The sequence below is a fragment of the Solea solea genome, chromosome 2, assembly GCF_958295425.1.
Source record: "Solea solea chromosome 2, fSolSol10.1, whole genome shotgun sequence".
NCBI classification, from domain to species: domain Eukaryota; kingdom Metazoa; phylum Chordata; class Actinopteri; order Pleuronectiformes; family Soleidae; genus Solea; species Solea solea.
In genome coordinates this window covers 39,233,861-39,251,360 of record NC_081135.1, presented here as the reverse complement: position 1 = coordinate 39,251,360, position 17,500 = coordinate 39,233,861, and the positions used below count along the sequence as shown (strand labels likewise).

Genomic DNA, 17,500 nt, shown 5'->3' with positions numbered 1-17,500 from the left:
GGGAGGGGGAGAGGAATGAGGGGAGGGAACAGGAGGTGAGTGAGTGAGTGAGTGCAGTAAAGAGGACAAATCAGAAACCCCCTGGAAGAAGTGGGTGTGTGTTTGCCTGTGTCTCATTTGCATATAAAGTGACCATGCACAAAACCGAGCGTTCTGAAAGGGGCGGGTTTAGCAGGGTTATTGAACTGCTATGGTGCTTCATCCTTATGGTATTTTGACCAAAGCATGTGACTGACATGTTCATTAGGACACCAGGGAACTATTTTAACTTGGAGAATAGAGTTTAATATGTCTCCTTTAAGATCACTGATTTTCTCTATGAGGTCTGGTGTGGGAGAGTTTTTGATGGTAAAACATCATCTGGTTATTTTTGAGGTTTGAGGAACGATGTTTGTTTTCTCGACTGAAGAAAACTTTCTTGACTGTGGAACTAATACTTGATGAATGAATGAATGAGACACTGACCTGCCGGTGCTGGGTCGTGACAGGCTGAGCCGCTCTATGACGGGCAGGTACAGTGAGTCCGGCATCTTCTCACAGCGACACGCCTCAATGCTCAGATACTTAAATATGTGAACTTTACCTTTTAAACAGATCTGAAAAACAAAAGAAACATTTAATGAGTCTCTGTAAATCCTGCCAAATAATGAGCTGTTCAGTACATCCAAGCACTGCCTCTAAGCTGCCAAATAATGAGCTGTACATCCAAGCACTGCCTCTAACCTGCCAAATAATGAGCCGTTCTCTACATCCAAGCACTGCCAGATAGTGAGCTGTTGTATACATCAGACTGACTGTTACGACATTATTCCAAAACAAAGTTACACAACAATGTTTTCTACTATTTGACTTGTGATGGATGTAAACCTGCAGGGGGCGCTCTGACCCACCTGTTGTGGATTTGGTTTTCTGATGAATGAAGAGTTTGTGTGTGTGTGTGTGTGTGTGTGTGTGTGTGTGTGTGCGCGTCCACACCTGTGCAGGTGGACTCTGCAGTGGGTTGTTCTCTAAGTGCAGTGACTGCAGCTGCTTCATCGTCCTGAAACACACTGGGACGGTGGAGACTTTGTTACAGGAGAAGTCCAACTTTACCAGAGGAAGATCAGCCAGTTCTGAGAGGGGATGATAAATCAGCAGGTGTTATTTTCAGATGTGTGTTTAGAACAGCTCATTATTTGGCAATCAGTTTGGTGTGTGTGTGTGTGTGTGTGTGTGTGTGTGTGTGTGTGTGTGTGTGTGGGTGTGTGTTTCACTTCCTGTGAACTTTGTTCCTTGTTACAAATAAAACTACAGGAATAAAAGAAACAGCTGTATGACTGTGTACACACACACACACACACACACCAAACTGATTGCCAAATAATGAGCTGTTCTAAACATTCACAAAGAGACTGATTGCCAAATAGTGAGCCGTTCTAAACATTCACAAAGAGACTGATTGCCAAATAGTGAGCCGTTCTAAACATTCACAAAGAGACTGATTGCCAAATAGTGAGCTGTTCTAAACATTCACAAAGAGACTGATTGCCAAATAGTGAGCTGTTCTAAACATTCACAAAGAGACTGATTGCCAAATAGTGAGCTGTTCTAAACATTCACAAAGAGACTGATTGACAAATAGTGAGCTGTTCTAAACATTCACAAAGAGACTGATTGACAAATAGTGAGCTGTTCTATGTAGGCTTGAGTTATGAAATCAAAGGCGTCATAAACTAAAAACATGAATGAAATGAAATCATGATTAATGTCTCACTCACACCTGGTTCATCTCATAATATCAGCTGTTCATCAGAAATGTTTTTATGACAGAAATATTTGTTTTTGTGTTGATTATATTGCGACCTGGGTTGTCATGGTTACACAAACACAGGGACTCCTCCCCCTCCTGTCACTCACCCTCGGGCAGAACACAGAGGAGGTTCCGACGTACGTTGAGTTCTCGCAGAGCTTTGAGTCGACCGACGTAACGAGGAAGAGCCGTGATCTCGTTACAGCTGACGTCCTGAAGACGACAACAACAACACACTGATCAAGCTTCACGTCACAAGAGGTCACGAGAGGTCACGAGAGGTCACGAGAGGTCACGAGAGGAGAAGAAGAATCGACTACGACCTGATGGTCATTTAAGAGAACACAGGTCAACAGAGAGCAGGAAATCAGACATTTGAACTCCTGTGTGTGATGTTAAAGTCACTGACTTCCTCTCTGGGCTTTGGTGTGGGAGAGTGAGTGAGTGTGTGTGTGTGTGTGTGTGTGTGTGTGTGTGTGTGTCTCACCAGCTCCATGAGTCCGTGCAGTTGTGTGATGTTCTCAGGCAGACAGACCAGTTTGTTGTTGCTGGCGTTGAGGACTCTCAGAGGTAAACCACACAGACACGCAGGCAGAGAACACAGCTGGTTACGACTGCAACACACACACACACACACACACACACACACATTACATCACAAAAAATATCAACAACAATTACGACAACAAGAACGTCACATTTATTCTGTTTTACCACAGTCGCTCAGCCGCTAGCTTAGCAGTTAGCAGCAGCAGAGCTAACAGTCTTCACATTGTTACAGTTTCATTGTTCAAAGACATGAAAGACACACACACACACACACACACACACACACACACACAAACACACACAGACACACACACAGACCTGAGGTTTAAGGAGGTGAGTGACTGCAGACTGATGACAGAGTCAGGGATGGTCCTGATGCAGTTGTGATACAGGTTTAGCGTTTCCAAGGCGACCAGGTGACAGACCTCTGATGGAACGTCACTCAGTCTGTTCTTTGACAAATCTGCACAAAACAAACACACACAAGTGTGTTAAGATCACACAATAACCTCAGATTAAGTTAGTTACGTAAACAATCTACACAAACTCTCAGTTACACAGGAAACCACTCACTCTCCCACACCAAAGTCCACAGGACTCATCTCCTGTGTCAGCTGACCTCTGCACAGTCACACTAACGCAGTAACTAGAGGGTTAGAGAACGTGGTGACCTCTGACCCGGCTACACGTTAACAACTACACCCTAACATCCCAGACTCGGAGTGACTGACGCTGGATTTATACACCAGCGCCTCCTGCTGTCGTGTACGCACACTTCTCCAGATCACAAAAACACACACACACACACGTCAACACAACTCGTCCATCTGTGCTGGTTGTGATGATGTTCAGAGTTTAGTTTAGTTTGTCAGGCCTGTTATTAAAGCTGCTGCAGGGAGGAGACGCACTTCTCTTTTCCTGCTCAACCACAGGAAGCAGCTGCGCGCGCACACGCACACACACACGCACACACACACACACACACGCACAATCACTACATAATAACAAATAACAAACATAATAACAGTGTGTGAAACACAATCTGAAACAAATGAACAACAGTTTGGACACATTGTGTGTCTGACGTTGTTTAGTGCAGGTTTGACCTTCCAGGCCACCATAGGTACGAGTGTCTCACTATTCCTTACAAAATAAAACATTTGAATGATGAATCGATGAATCGATTATTAATCGATGACTAAATGAATCAACAACTATTTTGATAATCGATGAATCGGTTTGAAGCTTTTTTCATGATAAAAACAAGAGTTAGGATTGTTTAAGCTTCTTAAATGTGAATATTTTCTTCATTTCTTTGCTCTGGAGAACAAAGAAATCATTAAAAGTGAATCATTTTTTATGGTTTTCTAATGTTTTATGGACCAAACAATGAATCGATGAATGGAGAAAGTAATCGACAGATTAATCGATTATGAAAATAATCTTTAGCTGCAGCTCTATAAATATGAAACTTTATTAACGTGTTTGTCATGACATCGTTTGTGTGGAGAAGTTTGGATCTGTGTAAATCTCCACAGAGCTCCCCCTACAGTTCAGGAGGAGTTCACTGGTCATGTGTCTGCGTCTCTCGCTCTCTCTCTCTCTCTCTCTCTCTGTGTGTGTGTGTGTGCGCTCTCTCATGTGTGAAGACACTGTGAAGTTACCATGACAACCATAGGAGCCTTTCTGCATGGATGCAGAGTCACACACGTTTGTGCAAACATGCATGTGTGAGTCTGTGTGTGTGTGTGTGTGAGTGTGTGAGTCTGTGTGTGTTTTTCTTGGGGCAAAAAATGCATATTTAAAGCTCATCCAAGCAACTCAGGCTCCTAATATAGATGTTATTGTGTGTGTGTGTGTGTGACAAGAATTCTTCATGACCTATTTGTCGACCCACGTCAGTCTGCTCTGACCACACTCCAACTATAGATGTGCTTTATAAGGTCTGTTTATGGGAGGAACACACACACACACACACACACACACACACAGGTTTGTGCATCTACTCTTGTGAGGACTCTCCATTGACTTCCATTGGTTTAGGATCAGACAGCGATTAAAACAAAGTAACGAACAAATGTGCAAACTGTTTACATTTCAAGTCTCACGTGATTTCATTAGTCTCGGGAGATTTGTGCAGAGGTTACAGGAAATGGCAGATAAACGAGTGCTGGATTTTCAAAATAAAACGTGACATTCTTGTGAATATCAGTGAAGGAAACAGCTTTAGTGTTTAAACTTAAACATCATCTCCTCCTCCTCCTGCTCCTCCTCCTCCCTCGCTCCATTCGTCTGTGAACGTCCATGTTTTTTTTCTGCGACATCAAGCTACTGTTACATCATCACTGAAGATCAAAGTCACGTCCACCTCCTCCTCCTCCTCCTCCTCCTCACTGTGACAACACGCTAACACCACAGCTGGAGTGTGTGTGTGTGTGTGTGTGTGTGTGTGTGTGTGTGTGTGTAGATGGTTGTTCATCTCTTGTCCTACTTTTCCTTGAGGAGTCTGGAAAGTGGGGCGGACACACACACACACACACACTCACACACACACACACACACACACACACGTATGTCAGGGTGATGTCAGTCCAGGATGAGACAATATTTGGGCTACAATGATAACATTAGGGGGGAAATGAGGGGGTGTGGTCACATTAGTGTGTGTCAGCTGTCATTATGTGCAGGTGTGGCGGGAACACACAGCGGATAAACACACACCTCTGACCTCTGACCTCTCACCACTGCAAATTCCTCACAAGACTCAGTTTCCTCTGTGTGTGTGTGTGTGTGTGGTAAGTGTAAGGGAAGGAAGTGAGGGTGGTAAACTCACTGGAGGGGGGGGTATCAGCCACACACACACACACACACACACACACACACACACACACACACACAAGCTGCTGGTCCTCTGCTGCCTCGTGTGGTGACTCTGTGTCACTGAGTTAAGTCTAAATGAAATATTTTAAAAGCTAAAATCAGACATCTGAACTCAGTGATGGAGGCAGCAGTGGATCAACTCGTGTGTGTGTGTGTGTGTGTGTGTGTGTGTGTGTGATGTTAAAATCACTGGTTTCTTCTCTGGACTTTGGTGTGGGAGAGTGAGTGTGTGTGTGTGTGTGTGTGTGTGTGTGTGATGTTAAAATCACTGGTTTCCTCTCTGGACTTTGGTGTGGGAGAGTGAGTGTGTGTGTGTGTGTGTGTGTGTGATGAACTGTGTGGTTCCAGTTAAAGATAAACATGAATAAAGGGTTTATTTATCAGTGATGTAGAAGAAGAATGTGTGTGAGAAAAGTTACTCAGCACTTCTGAACGCGTCTCCTAGCAACGTGTGTGTGTGTGTGTGTTAAAATCCTCTCTTTTTATTCTGCACCATTTAAAGGAAAAACTATTTTTCTATTTTTATCTGATGTGAGTGAAGTGAGCAGAGGCGGAGGTCAGAGGTCACGCAGAGTAAAACACATTCCTGCAAAGTAATCTTATGTAATTCGTGTGTGTGTGTGTGTGTGTGTGTGTGTGTGTGTACATGGAGACAAACAGGCTGCTCCTGTCATCAAACCACAAACACACAAACTATTATTTTTATCATTAATCATCTGAATGTTCATTTTCATCAGTTCTGTCACTGATGGAGGAGAAGAACGAGCACCGAGGAGTGGATCATAGATTATAGATTATAGATTATAGATCAACACGACCAGTCCTCAGCTCTGACTTACAGAAGGTGTGACAGAGAAAAAGCTCCGACACAAACAGCCTCACTTTGTGTTTCACTACAAGTCCAGACTCGTGTTTGTGCTGAAACTATGTTCAGCTCTGTGTGTGTGTGTGTGTGTGTGTGTGTGTGTGTGTGTGAGCACTGATGACATCTCAGCTGTGTTTCCACCAAGCACGACAGTCCAGTCCACTACAGTCCTGGTTCTAGCGTGTACAGGTGCTAAAAGTGGAACTTCTCAGATCGGTTATTTTTTGGACACGTCTCAACTTTTTCACAGTTGTGTTCCAAACTGAACTGAAGTCAATAACACACACACGCACACACCCGCACACACACACACACACCCGCACACACACACACACACACACACACACACACACACACACACACACACACACACACACACAGGAGTTGTTGATCCACTGCTGCCTCCATCACTAGGTTCAGATTGACCTCAGTGACACAGAGTGACCACACGAGGCAGCAGAGGACCAGCAGCTCCTGCTAAAATCACTGGTTTGCTCTGTGGGCTTTGGTGTGGGAGAGTGAGTGTTTGACAGTGAGACACAGACGTCTGGAGACATGAGTGGACAGTGTTCCTGGTGTCAGCAGCACTGCTCCCACTCTCGGTTTACAGCTGTGCGACGATTAAAGGGAAGTGCTGGGGAATTCCAGAGCAGCCTCACTCACACTCCAGAGCCCGGAGTCACTGCACAACCTCCACTCATGACCACGCCACCATCACAGGAGGACTGACAGACAGACAGGCAGGCAGACAGGCAGGCAGACAGACAGGCAGACAGGCAGACAGGCAGACAGGCAGACAGGTCCTGGTGCAGCTCTGTGTAAAAACACCTGTGAAGACTTTGTAGTCTGCTGAAAGTGAAAGTGAAGGGTTTGTTTTGTACTTTATTATTTATAGTCAGTGATGATGTCATCAACAACCAGACACTGGAGCTCAGCACGCACACGAGGAAGAACAGGTCTGATCCCTGCGTCACATGATCACGTCTGTATCTCACTGTGACACAGACCACTCACTCTCCCACACCAAAGCCCACAGAGAGACAGAGACAGAGAGTTTAGCTGCTGGTCCTCTGCTGCCTCGTGTGGTCACTCTGTGTCACTGAGGTCAATCTGAACCAAGATTTTTAAATGTTTTTAAATTGACTAAGATCAGACATTTTAACTTAGTGTGTGTGTGTGTGTGTGTGTGTGATGTTAAAATCACTGACTTCCAGATGTACATGTACATCACATCACAACGGAGCGCGTGAACCATGGACACAAACATTGCTCACTGTTGTTCGCAACACAACAAATTCCGTGTCCCGACGACAAATGGAACACACTGTTAGTGTCTTCCCACAAACTGATGTAAGGGTAAAGTCGTGGGATTCAAACCCACAACATTCTGGAGAAAACACGACCCGCTGACCCACTTTAGCACAGCAGAGAATGTCGCCGGGTGACACTGGCTAAATAAATCCCGATTTTGGAGAAACTGAGAGAACACGTTTATTTATAATTAAAAGTTACACAGAGAGCTTAAAACTACGTGACGTAAAAATCATAAACATTCACAATTTTTCAGACGGAATTCTGATTTACGAACTTGTCATGTGTGTATGTGTGTACTTCTGGTCGTGGTTCTGGTTGTGGTACTGGCTGTGGTTCTGGCTGTGGTACTGGTTGTGGTACTGGCTGTGGTACTGGCTGTGGTACTGGTTCTTACCTGCCTCCACGGTGTCGCTCAGGTCGTGGTTCACTGCTGACCGGGGGAACTCCTTCAGTTTCCGGCAGCTGATGTGGAGGACGCCGCTGGCCGCCGCCTCCTCCAGCGCGCGCTCCAAGCCGCGGTTCGGCGGCAGGTTGTGAGTGTGGTTCGACGGAGAGGAAGGAGAACCAGAACCGTGCTGTGAGAGGAGAGGAAGAGGAGGAAGCGGAGGAGGAGGCGGAGGAGAGCGACCCGACTCCGCTCCGAGCAGCGTCGCCATGATGTCCCCCCTCTCTGTCTGTCTGTCTGTCTCTCTCTCTCTGTCTGTCTGTCTGTCTGTCTCTCTGTCTGTCTGTCTGTCTGTCTCTGCTGCGTCACTGTGTCGGTTTGATCCACGCGGTCAGCTAACGGTTAGCTCACGGTTAGCTAACGGTCAGCAGCGGAACACCGACTCCACCTCCGCGCCTTTAGCTTGTGCCGCCGCCGCGTCTCTGCCTCTCAGTCTGCGCGCGACGCGTCAAGCTGCGAAGAGTGTCGAGCGGCGTCACTTCCTGTTCTTCACTTTCAAAATAAATGTCAGCTAGCTAGCGAAAAAGTTACGTTTCGTGAACACACAAACACACATCAACAAGAATCAAATATAAACACAAAAATACTAAGGAATTATGCTTAAAACTAATTCAAGAATTAAATAAATTATTTATTTATTTTTATTTATTTAAAATTCAATCTCATTATGTCTTCAATTTTGAAGTAATGACCGCTCCGTTTCCGTTTGTTTTTTTAATATCAATGGAACTTAGTCGGACAGAGACCTCTGGTGGTCAGAGTCTGCTACTGCACTGTTCCATATGGAATATTGTTAAAAGTTAATAATGTTTCACGTTCATGTAAAAATAAATAAAGTTATGATCTGTGTGTGTGTGTGTGTGTGTGTGTGTGTGCGCGCGCGTGTGTCTGTGTGTGTGTGTTTACAGTGTAATATATCAGTATCAATTGTGCACATCTGCTGATTCAGGCTTGTTATGTAATCACACGACTCAGCGATCTTATTCTTTCTCTTTCTCTCTCTCACACACACACACACACACACAGACACACACACACAGACACACAAACACTACAAATCACCACAATGACACACAGGACATTGACTGTTTTGTCAGCAGAACTGAATCAGAAAAAAAAACACTGTATATATATTTATATACTTTATATATGTATATATATATATATATATTTGAATTTAAAAAAAGTACAAAAGAGACAATATGAATATGAAATAAAACAAATTCTGTGCAAAAAGCTTAAACAAACACTGAGAAACTTCCTCTTTTCTCTACAGCAGCTCACACACACACAGGACCATAATAACCATAGACCATGTGACTTCCTGTTATATGACATCATTGAAAATGAAAATAGATTAGTGATATATATTAATGTTTAAATCTTATTAAACCTTTGAATGACTGTAAATGATGATTTCAGATCAGTGGTGATTTCAAGACGACAGTACAGTGATGATGATGATGATGATGATGAAGACGATGAAGTGTGAACACAAACTGTTTCACTTCAGAGAGAAAAAACCTCATCAGTGAAACAGGAAGTGTTCATTAATGTGTGTGTGAGTGTGTGAGTGTGGGAGAAAGACTGAAGTTACTTCACAGATTCACTTTGTAAAGGTAAGTTCATCTGATCATTTATCCTTTATTCTTCAGTTTAAGTTAAGACAGGATATGTTAAATTCAGTCAAGTTAAGATACATTACTATAAGTTAATTGAGGTAAGATGAGATAAGTTAAGATACGTTAATATAAGCTAAGTCAATATAGGTTAAGATAAGTCAAGTTATGATACGTTACTAGAAGTTAATTTAAGATAAGATGAGATAAGTTAAGATACGTTAATATAAGCTAAGTCAATATAGGTTAAGATAAGTCAAGTTAAGATACGTTACTACAAGTTAATTTAAGATAAGATGAGATAAGTTAAGATACGTTAATATAAGCTAAGTTAATATAGGTTAAGATAAGTCAAGTTAAGATACGTTACTACAAGTTAATTGAGGTAAGATGAGATAAGTTAAGATACGTTAATATAAGCTAAGTTAATATTGGTTAAGATAAGTCAAGTTAAGATACGTTACTAGAAGTTAATTTAAGATAAGATGAGATAAGTTAAGATACGTTAATATAAGCTAAGTTAATATAGGTTAAGATAAGTCAAGTTAAGATACGTTACTAGAAGTTAATTTAAGATAAGATGAGATAAGTTAAGATACCTTAATATAAGTTAAGAAAAGGAAACAGTTAGTTTGCATCACTCTCTTTCTTCATGTCTTCAGATGGGGACATTTGGGGGCGTGGCCTCTTCTCTCCACAGATCTACACTCATCAGCTGGTGTTTGCCTGAGTCACCTTTGACCTCTGCAGGCACACACACACACATTCAGATGTCTTCCTCAGACAGGTCACATGACCACACCTCAGTGAGTCCACAGTCCATCTCTGATGAAGGACACATGAGACCGTCAGAGGATGTGGACGAGGAGGTGTTTGTCCTGCCCAGGAGCAGCCCGGTCATCTCCAGACACCGAAGACACGTCCACACGTTCTGTCGTCCATCAAGGTGAACACACATACACACACATACACACACACGCACACACACACACAGACAGACTCAGGTTCATTAGGTGTGTTCCTTGTCCTTTAGCGTGGACGTGGACACGTCGCCGTCTCTGAGTGGACGTGACTCAGAAATGGTGAGACGCAGAGACACTTCCTGTCCTCGCTCGACTCTGAACCACTTCCTCAACTCTTTTTTCCACCTGCCGTTCACCGGACAACAGCGCGAAGCCCCGCCCACCGCAGAAGGAACAGGTTTAAAATCACGTACAAATTCAACGTAAAGACGCGTTTGTCACAGAAACGACTTTGTTAGATAATGTGTGTGTGTGTGTGTGTGTGTAGCAACATTTGCTAATGGTAGCAAAGCTGCTAACAGTATTAAAATAAGTGGCTAACATTAGGAACTGTTGCTAACGTTAGTGACAGCTGGCATTAGCAATGTTAACATTTTTGCTAATGGTAGGAAAATAACTAGCATCCGCAACTAGCAGTGTGTGTGTGTGTGTGGGCGTGTGTGTGTGTGTGTGTGGGCGTGTGTGTGTGTGTGTGTGTGTGTGTGGGCGTGTGTGTCAGGTCACAGACACAGGTGCAGCAGTAATTTCCCAGAATTCTCTGCAGAAATCTACGAGACCTGCTGTGAACTGGAGAAGGTAAGGATTTCACTGATGATGATGATGATGATGACAATGATGAAGATGATGACTGTGTGTGTGTGTGTGTGTGTGTGTGCAGGAAATGGCTCACCTGGTGGTGGTGGACAAGGTGCTGGAAGTTCTGGAGAGTGTGAAGTTTACACTGAGCCTCGAACAACAGACGACAAACACACACACACATGAACGCACACATGAACGCACACATGAACACACACATGAACACACACACACACATGAACACACACATGAACACACACATGAACACACACATGAACACACAGACGGTCGTCGTCATCCAAACACCTTCTCTGTTCTCTCCACTGACAGCGGCTTTGAAGGTTCAACTCAACTTTATTTACACACAAACAAATAAACAAATTACATGTGGTCAGAACATTCCTGACCTCCATCTTCATCTTCATCATCATCTGTGTCAGACAGTGGAGAAGTCGTGAAGTTGATGCCACCAGATTCTCTGAGAAGGTGAGACAGACAGACAGACACACACACTGTCTCTCTCTCTCTCTCTCTGAGTGACCTCATCATCGTATCCCATAATGCAGTGCAGAGTGGTTGGCACAGCAGCTGGTGCTGGAATTCAGGAGGGTGTGGCTTCCTTCCCATGAACCTCGGCGTGGACGTCAGAGTCTGCGCAGTTCTTTGCAGGAGGTCAGAGGTCAATGTCCTGGTGCTTTAATCACGTACATGCTGTTGCTTCACTTCACCTTTAGATGGCACTAAATCCTGCTCACGCTGCTCACGCTGCCATAAATCTTACATTTATGATGTAAACTTCACGTAAATCACTACATTACGATAAAAACTTAATTTCCTGTCTTCAGTTGCCTGGTACAGGAAGTGTGGCAGCGAGGGGCGGCGGCCTTAAGGAGGAGATCAGTGTGAGGAGCAGGATGAGAGGAACGCTGAGCTGGACGCCTCCACGCTTCCAGATCCTCCTCAATGTCCAGCCGACACTCAGGTCGCCATGACAACCACAACAACAACCACAACAACAGCATCAGCTTCACTAACCTGTCGACCATGTTTCCTCCTGCAGACGCAGCGACGTCATGGCCTCACAACACTTCCTGTGTGCAGGATGTGGAACGGAGGTGGAGCCTCGTGAGTACAAACACTGGTGCAACACTGCCCCCTACTGGACTGGAGAGTGGATCAGATAATCATTTAGTCTAAACAAATAAAAACAGAAAAACCGTAATAAATAAAACCATGATCTGTATGTGGTTTAAGGTGTTAGCAACTGTTGCTAACATTTGATTGTTAAGATTTGCTAATGTTAGCCAAGTTGCAAATGGCAACTAGCATTAGCAACGTTAGCAACCGTAGCAGAGTTGTTAACAGTAGAAACATTAGTGATGTTTCTAACTTTGATCATGGACATGATCTTTGTCAGCAAATGTTAAGAAGCAGCTTTGCTAACATTAGCAAATGTTATAGCCATTAGCTGGAGTTAGCAATGTTAGGAGTTTTGCTAATGTTAGCAAAGTTGAAAACGGGAGGAAAAATAACTTGCATTAGCAACGTTAGCAACTTTGATCATGGATATGTTTGTCAGAAAATGGCAACTTTGCTAACGCTAGAGGTTACTAGCATCAGCAACTAGCAATGTTGCTAACTGCTGCTTTGATTGCACATGATTGCTCGTGTGTGTGTGTGTGTGTGTGTGTGTGTGTGCAGGATACATGAAGAGACTGAGGTACTGTGAATACCTGGGCAGGTAAGTGAATAAAACACTGTTTATGTCTCTGAGCTCTCTGCAGCATTATTGATGACTCTGGTTCATTGATGATTGATTGATCAGGTATTTCTGTGAATGTTGTCACGCTGGAGCTGAAGCTGTGATTCCTGCTCGAGTTCTGTCCTGCTGGGACTTCAACAGGTAACTGTGTAAACTGTGTGTTTTCACTCAGAGTCACAGTGAAAACACACACACACACTCACACTCTCACACACACAACTCAGTGACACAAAGTGACCACACGAGGCAGCAGAGGAGCAGCAGCTGAGGTTTGGTGTGGGAGAGCGAGTGGTGTCAGTGACAGTGAGATACAGATATGGTCGTCTTTTATCATTAAAGCATTGACGTGACTGAAGTTCACTGGGATGTTGACAGATATCCAGTGAGTGATTTCTCTAAACAGCTGCTGGACTCGGTCTGGTCTCAGCCGCTGTTTGAGCTGAGCTGCATCGCTGAGATGCTCAGCAGCGGCAGCAGCAGCAGCAGCAGCAGCAGCAGCAGCGGAGTGAAGGAGCTGGACAGGTTCAGGGTGAGCAGAGGAATATTCTCATTATTATATGATCATGATTCTAAAGTCATTGACGTATGAGCATGCTCATGTTTGCTGCAGGAGCTGCTGGAGCAGCTGCTGGACGTCAGGAAGCTGCTCACACACTGCAGGTTCTCAGGAAGGTAAACAAACAGGGTTGACATCTGTGTGACTGTCTGGTGAAGATCATCCTGACGTGACACGTTTCCACAGCGTGACGTCGGCGTTGTCGCAGCTTCCCTCTCACCTGCTCTCTGAGCGACCGCCGCTCGTCTCCATGGACGACCTTCAGAGGCTGAGGAGAGGTCAGCTGATGACCCTGACCCGAGCTGTGCTGCAGTCTGCGCTCGGACACGTGGAAGACTGTCAGGTGAAGAACCGACATCATCATCATCATCAGGTCACATGACCTTTGACCTCAGGGACAAGTAACAAACAGAGTGGGCGACTGCGCTGGTCTATGAGGTTTAAACTGTCTCAGAGTTTCAGCTTCATCTTCAGTGTCAGACACTCATGACTGTGATTGACAGCTGCTGTCGTCCAATGGGAGGTCACTGCAGGTGACGTCACAACGTCAACAAGGCGTCGATCAAACTGCAAATCTAGAAGCTTCAAAATGAACGTTGAGATTTTTGAACCCGAGTTGACCGAGTTCCAGATTAGAGGAAAGATTTTCTGATTTACTGTGAAATAACATTCAATGAAAGTCAAGTTAAAGTTATCCTGTGATCCTAACTCAATGTGACGAATGAATGAATGTGCTAACCCAACGCAGCGTCAAAAGACCACGTTCAATTTAAATCTCTTTTCACCTGCAGACGTAAATTGCTGGATTATCTGCGTTTATTGTGTAAAACATGACCTCGCCTCAGGCTAATGCTAATGCTAATGCTAGTCACTCCACAGATCGTTATGTTTATTGTCCGTTTTAAAACTTCATGACAAAGTAATGTTAGCAGCAGTGTTAGCATTAATGTCAGCAGCAGTGTTAGCAGTAATGATAGCAGTAATGTTAGCAGTTATGTCAGCAGCAGTGTTAGCAGTAATGATAGCACTAATGTTAGCACTAATGTCAGCAGCAGTGTTAGCAGTAATGATAGCAGTAATGTTAGCACTAATGTCAGCAGCGGTGTTAGCAGTAATGTCAGCAGCAGTGTTAGCAGTAATGTCAGCAGCAGTGTTAGCAGTAATGTTAGCAGTAATGTCAGCAGCAGTGTTAGCAGCAGTGTTAGCAGCAATGTTAGCAGTAATGTCAGCAGCAGTGTTAGCAGCAGTGTTAGCGTCTGCTAAATGACATGTAATGTAATGTAATGTAATGTAATGTAATGTTAGCAGTAATGTTAGCAGTAATGTCAGCAGCAGTGTTAGCATCACAGTTCAGAAGCTCAGAAATGATGTAAACACAAACCTCTTCTTCTTCTTGTGTTTTTCTCTCAGCTTTGTTTGGCTCGAGGTTTTATCTGCGAGTTCTGCAGAGGGGGTGGAGTCATCTTTCCCTTCCAGAGCGACACGTGCAGTCGTTGTCCAGGTAACGGTCACTAAAAACCAAACAGTCAGATTATGATGTCGTTAACATCAGATGAAACAGTCAGATTATGAGGTTGTTTACATCAGATTAAACTGTCAGATTATGATGTCGTTAACATCAGATTAAACAGTCAGATTATGATGTCGTTAACATCAGATGAAACAGTCAGATTATGAGGTTGTTTACATCAGATTAAAATGTCAGATTATGAGGTTGTTTACATCAGATTAAACTGTCAGATTATGAGGTTGTTGGTAAAATTTAGTAAAATTAGCGTCATTTGTCATATTGTTTTTGCTGTTTACTGTTGTTTACGTTGTGTGTGTGTGTGTTTACAGTTGTTTACAGTTGTTTACGTTGTGTGTGTTTACAGTTGTTTACTGTTGTTTACGTTGTGTGTGTTTACAGTTGTTTACAGTTATTTACGTTGTGTGTGTGTGTGTGTGTGTTCACAGTTGTTTACTGTTGTTTACGTTGTGTGTGTTTACAGTTGTTTACGTTGTGTGTTTACAGTTGTTTACTGTTGTTTACGGTGTGTGTTTACAGTTGTTTACTGTTGTTTATGTTGTGTGTGTTTACAGTTGTTTACAGTTGTTTACGTTGTGTGTGTTTACAGTTGTTTACGTTGTGTGTGTTTACAGTTGTTTACAGTTGTTTACGTTGTGTGTGTTTACAGTTGTTTACAGTTGTTTACGTTGTGTGTGTTTACAGTTGTTTACTGTTGTTTACGGTGTGTGTTTACAGTTGTTTACTGTTGTTTACGTTGTGTGTGTTTACAGTTGTTTACGTTGTGTGTGTTTACAGTTGTTTACATTGTGTGTGTTTACAGTTGTTTACTGTTGTTTACGTTGTGTGTGTTTACAGTTGTTTACGTTGTGTGTGTTTACAGTTGTTTACAGTTGTTTACGTTGTGTGTGTGTTTACAGTTGTTTACAGTTGTTTACGTTGTGTGTGTTTACAGTTGTTTACAGTTGTTTACGTTGTGTGTGTTTACAGTTTGTAAAACCTGTTTCCACAAAGTGTGTTTGGGAGAAAAGTCGTGTCCTAAATGTGAACGAGTGAAATCACGGAGAAAAGTCACAGAAGAAAAACAAGAAAAGTCTGTAAATCTCATGTAAACAAAGATGATTCTCTACTTACTATAAAAATCGATTTATTAGAAGTAACAAATATAAAGTTATTGAAAAGTCAACTTACTTTAAATTGTTTGTAAAATAATTACAATCATAAAAGTGTGATTTTAGTTTGATTGTTCTGTAAAGTGCAGGAAACGTAAAAAAACGAGTGAAATATTCTTGTTTTAAAACTTTTACACAAAACATTGACTGTTATTTGTTTGAATTCTTTCATTTTATCTGTGAAAAGTGTTAAATAAATAAAATGTACTTGGAAAACAGACTTTTATCATCATTATTAGCAGGATTATATTATTATAATGTTATGTAGGGTTTTTTATGGAGTAATCCCCAGAAAAAACTCCTGCGTCCCCACTGTGGCTTGCGACCCTCATGTTGAAAACACATTTTTGTTTATTGCCACTAAATAAAAGATAAAGTGATAAAGTTCTGATGATAAGGAAAATTTCAGAACTCACCCTGACCTCTGCTGATGCACCAGCAGGTGGTGCTGTTGACCTGTGGAAGAGAAGCAGGTCATGTGACCTGAGCTGTAAACCTCTCCACCACCAGCAGGGGGCCTCGTCTCTGAGAGTGAAGAGAGTTTAATGTTATGAGAAACTGAATAATCTGTATAATCCATGACATCACTGAGATTTAACATAAACACATGAGTTACATTAGAAAACCACACTTCTCCCACACACACACACACACACACACACACACACACACAGACACACACACACACACACACACACAGACAGACAGACACACACACACACACACACACACACACACAGACACACACACACACACACATCCATCACTAAGTTGACGTTTTATAAATAAATTCAGCATTTGACCTCAGTGACACAGAGTGACCACACGAGGCAGCAGAGGAGCAGCAGCTCCTGTGTGTGTGTGTGTGTGTGTGTGTGTGTGTGTGTGTGTACAAACATGTTGTCATTAGTGTTAAAGTTAACGCAGTAAAAGTGAAATCCTGCAGCGAGCGCTCGTAAAGTCTGGATTATTTCCTCTTTTCTTCTGCTCACAGATGGTTTGAATGAAAGTTTCCACGACAACTCACTCACTCACTCACTCACTCACTCACTCTGACATTATACTTGAATCACTTTGATACTGGCTTACAGCTAAGAGTTTAGAGTTTGAATCCTTCTCTTTTGTACTATGGGCTGTCATGTGACCAGACATGGTTGCCTGGCAACCATGTCTGCATGCGTGATGGGATTCCAGCGCTTTCACTGAGCAGAGACAGGGGAGTGTGTGTGTGTAAGAGACACACACACGCACACACACACACTAAACCTCGCAGAGAAAATGAGTGATTGCAGCTGCTGCTCCTCTGCTGCCTCTTGTGGTCACTGTGTGTCACTGACATCAATCTGAACACTGAAGAGACAGTGATGGAGGCAGCTGTGTGTGTGTGTGTGTGTCTGTGTGTGTGTGTGTGTGTGTGTGTGTGTCTGTGTGTGTGTGTGTGTGT

The 17,500-nt window shown here is 43.2% G+C and overlaps 2 protein-coding genes across 9 annotated transcripts in view; one reads left to right on the top strand and one right to left on the bottom strand.

The window, feature by feature from the left end:
* lrch1 (leucine-rich repeats and calponin homology (CH) domain containing 1) overlaps nucleotides 1-8,294 on the bottom strand; it is a 23,597-nt gene extending 15,303 nt beyond the window's left edge. For 6 of the 8 annotated variants that reach the window (XM_058621116.1, XM_058621075.1, XM_058621084.1 and 3 more), the window contains exons 1-6: nucleotides 7,792-8,293; nucleotides 2,657-2,801; nucleotides 2,277-2,403; nucleotides 1,897-2,002; nucleotides 976-1,112; nucleotides 466-596 (exon numbers count right to left, since the gene is read on the bottom strand). In XM_058621116.1, the coding sequence (XP_058477099.1) occupies nucleotides 466-596; nucleotides 976-1,112; nucleotides 1,897-2,002; nucleotides 2,277-2,403; nucleotides 2,657-2,801; nucleotides 7,792-8,053 (908 nt within the window). In that variant the 5' untranslated portion in view covers nucleotides 8,054-8,293. Of the gene's footprint in view, nucleotides 1-465; nucleotides 597-975; nucleotides 1,113-1,896; nucleotides 2,003-2,276; nucleotides 2,404-2,656; nucleotides 2,802-7,791 lie in introns of all 8 variants that reach the window. The other 2 variants (XM_058621092.1, XM_058621133.1) reach the window with 2 other exon arrangements.
* A 1,123-nt stretch (nucleotides 8,295-9,417) lies between these two features.
* Nucleotides 9,418-16,141, top strand: rubcnl (rubicon like autophagy enhancer). Its single transcript, XM_058621146.1, has 16 exons — nucleotides 9,418-9,461; nucleotides 10,124-10,407; nucleotides 10,495-10,661; nucleotides 10,983-11,059; nucleotides 11,142-11,400; nucleotides 11,500-11,545; nucleotides 11,626-11,731; nucleotides 11,905-12,041; nucleotides 12,120-12,184; nucleotides 12,761-12,800; nucleotides 12,885-12,962; nucleotides 13,197-13,350; nucleotides 13,432-13,493; nucleotides 13,564-13,720; nucleotides 14,788-14,878; nucleotides 15,875-16,141. The coding sequence occupies exons 2-16, from the start codon at nucleotides 10,124-10,126 to the stop codon at nucleotides 15,994-15,996; spliced, it is 1,845 nt and encodes a 614-aa protein (XP_058477129.1). The 5' UTR covers nucleotides 9,418-9,461; the 3' UTR covers nucleotides 15,997-16,141.
* Nucleotides 16,142-17,500: the final 1,359 nt, after the last annotated feature.

Excerpts from the sequence above, each read along its gene's own strand:
- rubcnl (XM_058621146.1), top strand. The coding sequence starts at position 10,124 with ATGGGGACATTTGGGGGCGTGGCCTCTTCTCTCCACAGATCTACACTC. Across the intron at positions 10,408-10,494 it reads ACGTTCTGTCGTCCATCAAG|CGTGGACGTGGACACGTCGC; the intron begins GTGAACACACAT and ends CTTGTCCTTTAG. Across the intron at positions 13,494-13,563 it reads CACTGCAGGTTCTCAGGAAG|CGTGACGTCGGCGTTGTCGC; the intron begins GTAAACAAACAG and ends ACGTTTCCACAG.